General features: G+C 35.2%; 1 protein-coding gene across 1 annotated transcript; it reads left to right on the top strand.

Moving 5' to 3' along the window:
- Positions 1-4123: 4123 nt before the first annotated feature.
- On the top strand, positions 4124-12589 carry LOC137294770 (speedy protein A-like). The gene is made up of 7 exons (XM_067825879.1): positions 4124-4208; positions 4695-5013; positions 5369-5427; positions 6224-6309; positions 9160-9331; positions 10244-10508; positions 11995-12589. Exons 2-7 carry the CDS (start codon positions 4701-4703, stop codon positions 12054-12056), a joined length of 957 nt encoding a protein of 318 aa, XP_067681980.1. The 5' UTR covers positions 4124-4208; positions 4695-4700; the 3' UTR covers positions 12057-12589.
- The last annotated feature ends 1677 nt before the right edge of the window (positions 12590-14266 follow it).

Here is a 14266-nt window from a genome sequence, read left to right as displayed (position 1 = left end):
GATTTCCCTCAAACACACACAGCGGGGTCGTTCCTAATAAGGATATCCCTCCCCATACATGAAACTTTGGGCTGTATTTAGGTCGTCGATACAACGGTGCTGACGCAGACTTTGTCCATATTTTCAAATTATTGGGATATACCCATATTGAGCTTTCATCAGTAAAAATCACATTTTCCCAGTCAAAGTTTTCATGTGCCAAACACCACTCAACACGCCTGTCTTTATGTTCTTGTTTCATGAGAGGAGAAGGAATTCCAGTCTTTTTCTCCCATTCAAGATCAATCAAATTTCTTCTAACTGTAGATTTTGATACAACTGTTGATCCCCTTTCTATCATTTCATACCTGATGTTGGAGATGCTTGCCCTTTGCTTTTTAGACGCTAAAATTCCCAGCCGGACGCGATCTGAGAAGTCCAATTTTCTGGGTCTCCCTGCTCCTTTCTGGTGCCCAAAATCCTTTCCCTCTTTAAAATTCTTCCTAATCCTATACACAGTAGAACGAGGAGTCCCTGTTCTCTCTGCCAATGTATTTACATCATCAATTCCTTGATTACACAACTCAAAAATCAACCTTCTTTTATCTTCAACAGACATTGTTGACAGTGCTGAGGAAAATGACGTCTGCTACAAATTCAGGGGAGGTAACTCTAATTGTACTATACTCAGTAGGCAAAGATGAGTTACCTCCCTTATACCATTACTTAGTTTTAAGTATCAGTGAATCAGTTGAGGTGTTAGGATAGCTCAAAGTAAGAAGAAAAATTCTCAATAATTATGAACCAGACTATATATCTTCACCTGAGAAAATTGGACTGCTTAGTTTAACATTGCGTGGACAACGCCAAGCTCCACTTATATCAGAGAGAGCATCACGTTATTCACTTACGTTCTCTGGTTTGAAGTCTTTGTTTGAGACAAATTGTAACATATATCCCCTGGTATGAAATCTTTGTTTGATACAAATTGTTACATATTTCCCCTGGTATGAAATCTTTGCTGGAGACAGATTGTAGCGTATATATCCCATGGTATGAAATCTTTATCTGAGACAAATTGTAACATATATATGCCCTGGTATGAAATCTTTGCTTGAGACAGGTTGTAACATATATACCCTGATATGACATCTTTGCTTGAGATATATTGTAACGTATATCGCCTGGTATGAAATCTTTGCTTGAGACAAATTGTAACGTCTATCCCCTGGTATGAAATCTTTCTTTGAGACAAATTGTAACATATATATGCCCTAGTATGAAATCCTTGGCATAGTTTCAGGAAAAAAAATCTGCGTCGTTCACAAATTTACAATTTTCTGCAGATTTTGTGAAATGTTCATAATCCATACATCCGAGGACTGATGTCCATATTGTTCCAACACATCACCACCACCTTCTGGTTCTATAATACCATAAAGATTTGGCTGTACACTGAATGATAGCCACCCACTGAAACTCAATACAACAAATGTTACATTATTGTCTCGCTCACTTCAAGATGACACAGAGCTTGCAAACCTGAAAATCGACTGCAAGTGCTGTAATATACCATTAAAAATAAGGGATATTCGATTTACAAGATTGATAAACTGCAAATGAATATTCCAAGGAGGAAACATGATGAAGAGATATTAAGGGGATATGTAGCAATTTACTCCATTGCTTTTGAAATGTTTCATCTGTATTGGTCTATATTTCTTTTTCTCATATGCATTGGCATTGACTGGTGGCATGTTCGCAAAATGGAATATACTTTTTTTAAATGCTATAGCTCGGGGCAAAGGTGTACCTTATTACACTATGCATGGACAAAAAGCATACTGTGTTTCTTATATAAATTCTAACGTATCTGTTCTATACACGAGGTCTCGTTGTAAACCCGTATACACTTATCGAGAATGAAAAGGTATATGGATATGTACATAAAACAAGTTGCCTTTGCTCACTCACGTCCGAAACAGGACAGTCAAGCAGAAATATAATGTTTCCATAGCTCTGTTGTTGATGTGTACTCATATATTACGGTGTACTTGAGTATCGGAGACAGACGAGCTCCCATGCATCCCGTGCTGTTGTTAGCTGGGTTGGTTTAGTTTTACGCCACTTTACACCATTGTACCATATTAGGAAATTGAACTCGGGTCTTGGACGTGACGAGCAAATTCTTTAGCCAATCAGTTACCCTAACGCCTCACTTTTTTAATTTAGATTTTATTTCTGAATCCCTGTTACAAGATAAAAAGACTAAGCAGCCAAGGGACTGCTCAGTCACAGAACACAGAGTAATGTAATGGGATACAGGTGCAATTTTTTAAACAAAAACAAGACAACCCATTCACTCACCATCCACACAAATACAAGATCTTTAATTATCAAACATACTGACACAGAATATATTTAGTTCAGTCATCTTTAAATAAGTCATGATATAAAAGCCACTTAGAATAATATTCAGCTTTACAGCTTTTGTTGAAGAAAATACATTTTTCAATACGATGTCTCAGTATCAACTCGCCCGTGAATTGAGCAACATTTGGTAAAGCAGAATTAAGTTTGCATTTATACAAGTAATATTTTCCCAATAATATGAACAAGTCAAAAACAGGGTCAGTAAAAACATTTTTACAGCCAAATATTATCAGTTCCATAGTGAGTGTGAGATTATGTTCCCTTTTTGATGAGAACGGGACACGGTGATAATCCAGTCATACTTGCCTCACCCATACAGACGATAAGATGAAATAGTGGTAACATCAAATACCATGTTTTGGCGTTTTTAGGGAATGGGGGTGGGTAGGGGTGGATAGTGGATCGAACGACACAGCTTTCGGAAAGACCCTTACCCACTAGCCCCCTAAGACAGCCCTGGTGTATCTGATGTTGCTATTAACATGGTGGAAATGCACAATATTTCAATAAAATATTCTGTCATAGAATCTTTATAAAATATTGTGCATTTCCACCATGTTAATAATAAATAAAATATTCTGTCATAGAATCTTTATAAAATATTGTGCATTTCCACCATGTTAATATTGCTATCCGATGTGTAAAGTAGCATTGCCTCTAACTTTGTTGTTGGATACCCGGAATAGCATGACAGGGTGCGAAATAGTTTCAACATTTTGCTAGCCTGTCGGACTAGCTATGGCTGAAAGTTGCCAGTTCACAAAACAATTTGCGAGCCCGTAATTTAATTGTAGAAACTAAGCAAAGATTTAAAGAAAAACATATGAGAAAAAGACATATTGTCGGTATGGCACGAGTTTCATCATTAAGCCGCTAATATGATTCACATTTTCCTGCCCATAGCCGTGCCTGTGTATTAAAATACTAATCAAGTCTGAGAGTGATACATTTCAGTGACGGTGAAGATTTACTGGCCAAGATTGGATTTTACTCGCACGAGCTAACGTGGCAGTGACTATTTCGCACGCTGCAGACGTGAGTAACATAAAAAAACTGTTTCAATAACCGCTTACTCTTTTCTTGGGCCATTGTAGGACCATTCTGACCAATTTTTAGAATCGACAATACACTGACGAGAAGCTTGTTTGCAATTAACTGTTTTGAATGTTAAATGTTTTGATTTAGTTGAACATTCACACCTAGTGGGCAGGAGCCAAGAGAACCGGAAAAAATCTGAATTACCAAGATTAAGTGAACTGTGCGTGATTGTATGTAAATTATATCCAGTGAACATTCTAACTTTGAACTCCAGAATGAAATAAAATGAGAATAACATCGACCATACTTGAGAAATCGGAATATTTTGATTTCAAGCTCTTAAGTCGATTGAATTATATCGAAAATATGTCGTAGTCAAATTTCCTTTCCTTTCAAACTGCCATACATCACTGAAGTGCAAAGAGAAATATCCACACATCATTGCAATGTGTGCATAAATATGGACTAGAAATATGTATTTTGTCTCTTGATGAAATAAGAACATGATCATTGTCAGCGTTGCCTTTAAGAAGTTCTTACCAGTACAACTTCCCCTAGATCTATTAATCTCGTTGACAATTAGACTTTATATAATTCATAGAAATATAATAATAAATGTTTTCACAGGACAGCAGGGAAACAATAAAGGGGAGATCACTCTAAAATGTAAACTAGAGGTCGCTTGTGTCTGACCTTTAGCAGACGACAAGAAATCTGTAGAAGCCGCAAGTATCAAATGTGGAAAAATTATATTTCTGGTAGGTAACATGGCGCGTTTGTGCATCAGTAGCCAAATAAGGATAAGTTGTGTGTACAGTATTTCCTTCTTGCATTTGTATTGTGTGACATTACCTAGGACAGTGAGACTGGTTTGCACTTCATGTCACAACATCGTAAACAAGATGAAATAACAAAGCGAACTTGAGAAAATGATTACATACACATATGGTGTAAAGAAATGCATTGATTATATCACAAGATTATGCGAGCTTAAATTAGGTAAGGTCTGTAGCAGTCTTAATCTTACGTAATGTGAATGTCATTAATTTATCAGAGTTAAAACAATTGACGTTTATTCCTAATTTGGAATGAATTTTATGAATAATTTTCTGTTGCATTGAGGTATGGCATACCGGAACCTGTTCATGGATTTGTACATTATTCACAAGACTTTTCTTTGTATTTCTTACAGTATTCACTTGGATAAAGAATTTTGCCAAAAGATTAGAGGCTTATATTTTCAGACACAGATGAGTCTAGCCCTTCCTGGTTTTGAAGCAACATATGGCAGGATATTCTACAGGCTACATGAAAACTTGTATGACTATCCAAAAAATGAACAATATGAACAGTTAATTCCAATTCCATGTCAACCTGTTGTTCCATACCATCAACCACAACCAATCATTAATCATATGAAGAGGCAGAGGCAATACTCACAACAGAATGAAGGTAATTCTGTTGAAGAGCCTTCATCTTTGAATCCCACATCAGCCAAAAGACAAAAGAGATCATGTTTTATTGTGAAAGGAAAGGAAATGAAGGCATTCTTTGGTCTCATAGGTAAGTGTGATCACATCTCAGATTATGCCAGAAAGACATTTACTTTTTTCGTTTGTATTATCACATTGTTGACTTTGATATTTTTCAAAGACATCATTTTCTTCACAAGGTGTCTTGCTACAAAGCAAATTTGTAATTATTTGGTCTAGATACTTCTCTATTTTTTAAAACCTAATTTTAGCATTATCTGCTCAGTTCTAGTAATTAAATGGAATCTGTGCATCCTATTACATTTGATTAGTTACTGTTAGTGTTAATGAATGGTTCCATTAGGAAGGTAAACAGAGTAATGTCAAGAGTCCAAATGTCCTTTTCCTTCCTTGTTATGACAATGTTACTTTTTTTTTTGTAACAGCTGATGAACTGATCCAAGACTTCCTTGAAATGGATAGCTGTATGAGAATTGCAGATAATGTAAGACATTCTGCTGAACAGTTTGTTTTAAATTGTGACATGGCTAATTAATACAATTATGCATATAAATAGTTATGAAACTTTGTAAACTTATACTATGGTTCACATGAAATGTATAAATCAGATTCATAGTTCAAATTATGCTTTTTTAATCACCTATGTGTATTATTCATTGACAGTACTACACTTAAGTGTATATGGTCTATCAGCTGACGTCATAATCTTTTTAGGTCCACTAATTAGGCTTTCAAAAGCTTTGAGTTAACTCCAGATCTCATGTCAGGAATAATCCTGAACTTAAGCAACTGCTTCAGATCCAGAGTCTTGTAAAATATAGGATCCAATGATTTCAGCTAAAACCACTGAAGATCTACTGAAAGTATTTAGAATGAAATGATATTTAAGCTCATTCCAAGTTGTTATGTGTATATGATGATACAGGAAAAAAGCTGTCTATTGATACAAGGCAATACAATTATTAAATTATATGACTTGCTATGTTTTAGTAATCCTCCAGCATGTTTCAGGGCCACAACTAAAAATACTACCGTATTTCTTCAGTATTGTTTTCCTTTTGAACCTGCAATGACCTTGACATGTGTATCTATGTTATGACCTTGGTGTATTTCAACGCAAGAAAGTAGTGCTTAGAATCTTGTTTGTGACCGTGTACTGCACTAACTATTATTATTGATCATATATGAAATGATAATTAGGTCTTTTCTGGTGGCTACTGTGTTTCATTATGTCAGAAATGTGTACATATACTTAATATTCCTCAAATTTTCCATTTCAGTATTTGATTGCAATGGTGTTTGCCTACTTCAAGAGAGCTGGCTACTCTCTGAGAGAGTACTCAAGAACTAATTTCTTCATAGCTCTGTAAGCATTAATTTACTTAAATGGATCACATAATGATAATGATTCTACTGTCCAAAAGACATTTAACTCTGTTAAAGTATGTGTCCAGTACTTAGCATTTTGACTTGTTCCTATTTACAATAGGTCAAGGTAGGATTCATCGAAGTAATTTTCAGCATGGGTAATAATGACTTAGTAATTATCATAAAAGATCATAAAAGGTTAGGTGTGAAAATACTAATGAAAGAGGTTGGATACTGTGGATTGAGCGCATATGGTATGTAATGGGATGTGACGGTAGGAGCACATATGTATGTTTCACAGTTATTTCCCTTTATCTTGCTTCTAATCATACTTCATGATATTTTGGGCCACACAAGCATATATCCTGAGGTAGGTAATAAAGGTTTTAGGGCGACCTTGGATCTTAAAAGGCATGCGCCCAACACTTAACAGTTATATTTTGTTCAGTTGAATTACGTCGTACTTACCTGTTTTAAAGAGGAAGTCTAATACAGCTCTTTGTATGCAATCATACATTGAATTATCACCGTTCATTATGAAAGTATTACTGGTTTTGTTAAGCACAGTTTCTTTTAGAGCCTAATACCATGAGCTGGACATTCAATGAGGTAGTGCTGAACTGTTTCTGGGCAGTGTAAGTTACAGCTTTCACACAGGAGATCAGTGTTTATCATCCAAATCTGAGATATCGCTTGTGTGACATCAGATGATATCTCCTAGGAGATATTGTTTTGACAGATTTTGGTCAATACTCTGACAATGCTATGATGTCACGAAGTTGATGACATCACAATGCTATGACATCACTGCACTGCAAATGTAATGTCAATACTGTGTTCAGAGATGTACATTATTTGTTAAAACTAATGAAGAATGATTTTGGATGATAAATAGAATCTCACCCTCGTGTCTACGGATATTAATTGTATGAACACTTGTTGATAAAGGTAAAAATATCCTCGGCAATCCTTTGATGTTTGTTACTTTATCAGCTCGTGTTGATGCATTTGATGTCAGTAGACACTTAGGTTAGGTTCTCTTTTTATCTTAAATACTTCTTTATCATCCAAAACTGTGTCCTAGGAGATATTGTTGTGGCAGTAGATTTTGTATAATGCTCTGGCAATACTACAATGTCATGAACTTGATGACGTCACAATGCTATGACATTGCTGCACTGCAAGTCTAGTGGACCTGTGAAGGTTCCGAGGTAGGATAGGCCTTCAGCAAGCCATGCTTGCCATGAAAGGCGACTATGCTTCTCGTAAGAGGCAACTAATGGGATCGGGTGGTCAGGCTTGCTGACTAGGTTGACACGTCATCGATTCCCAGTTGCGCAGATCGATGCTCTTGTTGTTGATCACTGGATTGCCTGGTCCAGACTTGATTATATACAGACCACCGCAATATAGCTGGAAAATTGCTGAGTGTGGCGTAAAACTAAACTCACTCACTCACTGCAAGTCTAGTGGTTTGTACAGTATTGAGAGATGTGAATTTCTTATTGACAACTACAGTGTTCATGAATGGTGTTTCAAAGTAACAGGACATCAGGTCCTGTAAGTTTCAGATGTCTGTCTGACCAAGTGAAAATTCACAGGACCCATAGAGTAAATATTAAACACACACTTCAGATTTAACAATTCTTATAATTGGCATTGAACTTATTAACAAACGTAAAATTCATAAACAGCAAACAAGTGTGACATATCACCCATGACAACTTCAGTGAAAGTCATTGTGAAATATAGTCAGACACTCGGACCAGTGGGTTGTACACTTTCACCAGACCGTTGGCGAATCTGCCAGATTTGTCAGAGGGTCAGACACTATTCCTGAACACTGCAACTAATGAAGATTGTAAACCAAAAGTCAGTGTGTTCAGTAATCTGATCGGTTGAGAAACCTGATCAAATGGTATTTGTCTCATGGAAACTGCAAGACTATTCTCTGCGTGTTGACATGTAGAAACATCGCAAACAATTGTTTTGTAGTGTCATTAACAGTGGTGACGTTATTCAAATCAGAATGACATCACAAATGAGCAGATCCAGATGCTACCATATGAATCTTCAATTCACTTCACTGCTGAAGCACAGGAATATTTCATTTGAAACCTCTGGCTGACGCTGTCAGTTTCAAATGTATTCCTGTACTTCAAATACTCAATAACACCCAGAAATTGGACAACACATAATGTTTATCTCCATAATGATCTACTGATATGATTAATATCAACACTTGTTGATAAAGTTAAAAATCACCTCGGCAAGCCTCGGATATTTGTAACTTTATCAACAAGTGATGATATAATTGATATCAGTGGACACCTGGGTGAGATTCTCTATATATGCCTTTAATCCACAATGCCTTAACCTGAGGCAAGTTAAAACAACTTCATCTCTGCGACAACCACGTAAATTGTTTGTTTACTACAGGTAAAAAAATCTTGATATTATGAAAATCTTTTTTTCATTGATGAATCAATATTTTTTTAAAATTCCAGTTTTTAGTCACTGTATCAAATCCTACATACTGCCATGAAAACTGATTTTTCTGCTTTATTTTATATCAATACTGAGGTATCTTGACAAAAAATACACATACTGAATATTAAAAGTAACTGTATGTACTCATTGTGTTGTTATCTATACCAGTGCAAGGGCAAGCTCATGTTCAATTAGCTTTGTCTCTACGATTCTGTATTGTAATCATTAATAGTTGAATTTTATCTGATATAGATACGTTTTCACTGAAACAGGTTTTCTTAAATGATGAGGCATGTACATTGAGAATGGCAACAAACTTGCTTTGGGGCAGGACAGTGATTGATCGATTGGATTTCAGATATCTTGCAAATGATGTGGAAGAGGATGAAGAGGAAATAAAGTATGAAATCTTTCCATGGGCTCTTGGCAAAAAATGGAAAAAGAAATACCCAGGATTTTTAGCCAAGAGAGATAAATTACTTAAGAGGATTGACTACAGAGCAATTGTTAGCAGGAGGTGTTGTGAGGAGGTAACTGCAACATGTTAAGGTTTATTGAATTTCCAATTGAAAAAAATTACTGCATAATATTTAAAACTGAAACAGTTGTGTTAAATTGATAGGTATGATAAGTACATTTGGAACTTTAGAACAAGAGACATTGCCTCTGTTGCTCACTTAGCTTAAACACATTAACTTCTACTTAAGAGGCAATCTAGCTAACAGGATCAAGTGATAAGGCTTGTTGACGTGGATGACACATCATCATATCCCAGCTGCATAGATTGATGTTAATGCTGTTGATAACTGCATTGTATGGTCTGGACTCGATTATTTAGAGACTACTGCCTATAGCTGAAAAATTTCTGATTATTTTTTAAACAACAATCAGACACATATTGTTTGAAATAAATATTTCTCCAAGCTGTGTATAGGCTGAATACAAGAGACTAACTGTACTTAGGGTACAAATTACCTCAAATGTGCATTTATGAAGACAGTGATATAAGAAATATGCATAGCTACATGGGACATGGTCATAAGATCCATGTAAATGTATATTTTCTTAACTCACACTCTGACAGTTTTTATGTAATTCAGTATCTTTCATCTGTGGTAAGATTTTATAGGGCATACTTAATATCTTGTTTTATAATCAAGGCTTCCATTGGCAAATATATGAAATCTGTCTATTCTCATAATCTTTAACACTCAGAAGGAAGTCATTGTAATAAATATGGTAAAGAAAATGATTGTTTTAAGGGGAAAACAAAAAAGACAATTAGCGACAATGTGATACAGCACTGAAAGTAGCAAACAATACGTCAGAGTAGTGGGTTGTTTTAGTCATTTAGTGTATGGTGGGTATGAATTGAATGTATTTTTTCATTGAAATTCAATGTTTTGTCTAGGACGTCAATGTGGCAAATTGGTTGATTGCAGATAATGGCCATTGAGACATCGCACATTGTATGGAGTCGACAACGTCTCGCACATCATGGTGGTGCAATGAGGAGTTACATGCTTGACTCAGAAGACAACTATCCTCGTGGACCTGATGCCACTCCAAGACTTTGTCACCTGTGTGATGCAACAGATAGTCAGTATGATTCAGCCAGTCCCTCCAGTTACTCCTGGTACATTTCATCAACAGACTCCTCTCCAGAAACCAACTGTAGCAGTGTACACTCAAGATTTGACATGAAAGGTACATGAAACATCAATGTTGGTGGCATGGAGGTATTGCAGTTACCATCAGAGTAAACATATGACTCCTAGTAAATTTTACTTTTACTAAGGGACCATTCATGATTTATGACGCATGGGGTGATGATGACTTCAAGAGGATGGGGGTGTGGATGGGGTCAACATGAGGGGAGATAGAGAGAGGTGTGATCAGTTTTGTACATTGTACATAAGCACTTGTGAATTCACAGTTTTGTACATAAAAATCTAAAAATATTAAGGTTAAAAAATATTAGAAGGTGGTGGAGTCATTTGATTTTGTACATAACATGCAGGGGGTGTCACTTAATTTTAATTTTGTTTCTTTTAATTCATATATTGTATACACTTCTTCATAATAGTCATGATCACGCCCTCTAGCCATAAATTATGAACAGTCCCTAATTTTCACACTCAGTTCATGAAACAATCATAATCATGTCTGAACTGTAAGGTTCTGTGAGCCTTTGTGCTATGGCAATGTGTAAAACAATTGATTCTCTTATTTCAAACAATCCCAACTTCCATTTTCCCATCTTGATCTGTGTATTCATGTCCAAAAGTGTGTTAATATTTGATATATGTATGTATATTTGTTTTTTTCTTTTGAATAGTGTGAAACTTTTGGAATTTTGTCCATTATGTTTATGAAGATGTACTTATATGTTCATTTGTAAAATATATATAATTTGCTGGACAAAATATCCAAAATGGCCTGCAGGCCCTTTAGAATCATTTTACATGTATTGTATCAGTTGATATGCAATGAGCGCGTGGAATAACAAATGTCGTCCATCTTCTTTATCAGCAGTCTGGTCGTAATGAGCTAGCTAATTGTTTTAACATCATCCTATTGGTATACAGTGTAGTAAATACAATGTCAGAAATGAAGCTGAGTCATTGTGCATGTTTTTGACACTAATATCTGCATTTTAGAATTCCCTAACCTTTCATCCTTACCATTATGATAATGACAAGGACCCTTTCGCCTTCACAATTTAATTCAAAATAGTGTAAATGTAATGCATATCTCAGCAAAATTATTTCACATTCTCAAGACCTTTTATTGTGACCTTTGTCAGTTACTGACCCATACCATATTTATTCGTTTTCTAGTGATCTTTCATATCAATCTTAGCAGTACATATGACTCGATTCTTGAAAGTATAAGAAAGGCAGTACTGTTAATGTCAAGAAATTTATGAAAAGAAATGTGTCACTATCACAGGTGTGTTGCTGATGAAAGACAAAGTTTTTCAGTTTCCTGTTTCTGGCCAGACAATTTCTATTTCTGATTTCTTGGGTTTGCTGGGACAATTCCTCAATCATGCAGACGGTAGTGAAGCATATTTTTTTTTGTCTTTTTCAGGGTGGATTCATCCATAAATATGAGTTCTCTGGCCTTGTTAATGTATGTATTTAAAGTAACGGAAATGTGGCACTAAATCCAAAATTCTCCTTTGTGACAGGTCTGAAAAAGAATCTCCCAGAACAGGAATCAGATGATGTGTGGCCAACAATTGAAGAATAACACAACTATTCTCAACAGTTTTGACTTAATCATTAAATTGTGATAATGTTCTTCAAACTGTGATATCTTAATTTATGTAACATATACACTGAATTGTAAAACTACTTAACATGTAGAAAGAATTCATCAATTGTTAACAGTAAGTGCTTTTTTTTGCTTTCCTGTTTTTGTGCTATAAATGGGAAATAAATATTTCCAAATAGTTGCCTTCCAGTACTCCGTAGAATGTATTTTCTGTTTTTACCCATCTCATACTTACCAGTAAGGAAGTGGATTTTATATTACTACATTAGGTAAATTAGAGGAAAGATTTCTGCTGATACTAGAACTTGAAATAAAATGATGTAATTTCATTTGTTTCCTAGAACCCAAAATGGCAATTTTGAAGTTTACTGTCTTGGTTCAAATAACCTCTATGACTTGCTGATTGAATGCATAAATACAACAATTCATAAATAAAGTAATTTGGTTAAATCATATTTATTCCACTGCAACCTTTATTTAGGATGGATTAGAAAATAAAACATATGCAATTAATAATATTTTTTGTGCAGTTTGAATATTGTTTGATCACTTTGCAGTTTTTAGACTCTTGCCACCACCACCATTACTCTCATTTTTCTACTTATAGTTTGTTGGCTCAAAAGTGGACAGATGAATGGCAATCTAACTCTAAAACAAATAAACATACAATACTCAATGAAACATTTATCATAATCAAAACATCAGACTGACTCTGTGTGTTCTTTTGCATAATTTATGTTCTAAAATAAAAAAAAGTTGTTTAACGAGCTGTCATGTAAATAGTTACACAGTTCATTATGTGTTACGAGGGAGGACCACAAAGAGAGGAACAGCCAGGTGTTTTAAAAAGGATAGAGATGGCACAGCAAAGGTAAAAAAGGAATCAATCACTTTGTCAGCACTTGTGCCGTATACACCTGGCTGTCCCTTTCTCTGCACTCATCCCTCATAACAAATAGTGAACTGTGTAATGATTTTAATGATGGTTTCTTTAAGAACGTTTTGTTTATAGGACATAAATTCTGCAAAAATCACACAGAATCAGTCTGATGTTTTAATGATGTTTGTTAGTTTTGGTTATCAGCGGTTCATTTGAGTATTATATGTTTATTAGTTTTCAAGTTAGATTGCAATTCATCTGTCCGCTTTTGAGCCAAATGGACTATAACCTTTACGACTATTCAATTTTATTTTGTTGGGCATTTTCACAACACATATCCAGGTTGTACTTGGAGCATTTTATGTTTTCAGATACGACAAAGTACCATTAGATGAGACAAAAGTTTTGTTCAAACAGGAACCAGATATTTTCTTGGTTTTATGATGTATACAATATTGTTGATATTTCTGTTAAATACTTCTGTTAATTGTTTTTGTCCTTAATATCTAACTCAGTGTACCAAAACTTAACATTGCTTCCTTCACAAACATTCCACCTGAAACGTATAATGGAACAGAAGGTTCTCCATACAACAGGAATTTTGCATATGATCTGTATTTAACAAGATATCAGGCTCAGTACCTAGGGGAAAATGTATGTTGGTAATTACCACATTCATGCTGTCTAATCAGTAAATGAGAAAGGAACTTGTTTTTGTGATTTTGGAATTATGGGTTGTCAGAGTTGTCACAGTCTGAAAATCTTAACAAGAATCATTGGTCTTGGTTTACTGTATAGACAATGGAAGTTTTGAGTATTGCCTGTTTGTTTGCTGCTGAAGTTCACGATAGGTGATACACTTCATACATGTTATGAATCCTACAATGCTGGGATGCATACTATTGATGAATGATGAAGTTGTTTAGAGAAAAGCAATAATCATTTTTAAAAACTGCTTAGACAACCGTTTCAGTTCTCATGAGGATTGTTAGTTAGAATTGTCCGTAGCAATTCATGCTGTTTGTTAGAATCAACCAAGTGGGCTGGTTAATTAGTGTGGATGACTTGAGTCATGGCATGTCAGTGCACCCCAAGAGCAAGGATCATTGTTCACAACATTAACCACTGGTTTGCCTGGTCCATAACATTTATAGGCTGCAATCATATAGCTGGAATATTGCTGAGTGTTGGCTTAAATCTCTTAAACAAATTATCTGTCAACCCTGACAATACCTGTGGTTCACTCAAACAGCCAGTATACAATACTCTAAACTGAATAATTCCCCATTATTGAGCAAACTTACAA

Source organism: Haliotis asinina, chromosome 8 (assembly GCF_037392515.1).
Source record: "Haliotis asinina isolate JCU_RB_2024 chromosome 8, JCU_Hal_asi_v2, whole genome shotgun sequence".
NCBI classification, from domain to species: Eukaryota; Metazoa; Mollusca; class Gastropoda; order Lepetellida; family Haliotidae; genus Haliotis; species Haliotis asinina.
The sequence above is the reverse complement of the archived record's forward strand: the minus strand, read 5'-3'. Positions and strand labels throughout refer to the sequence as shown.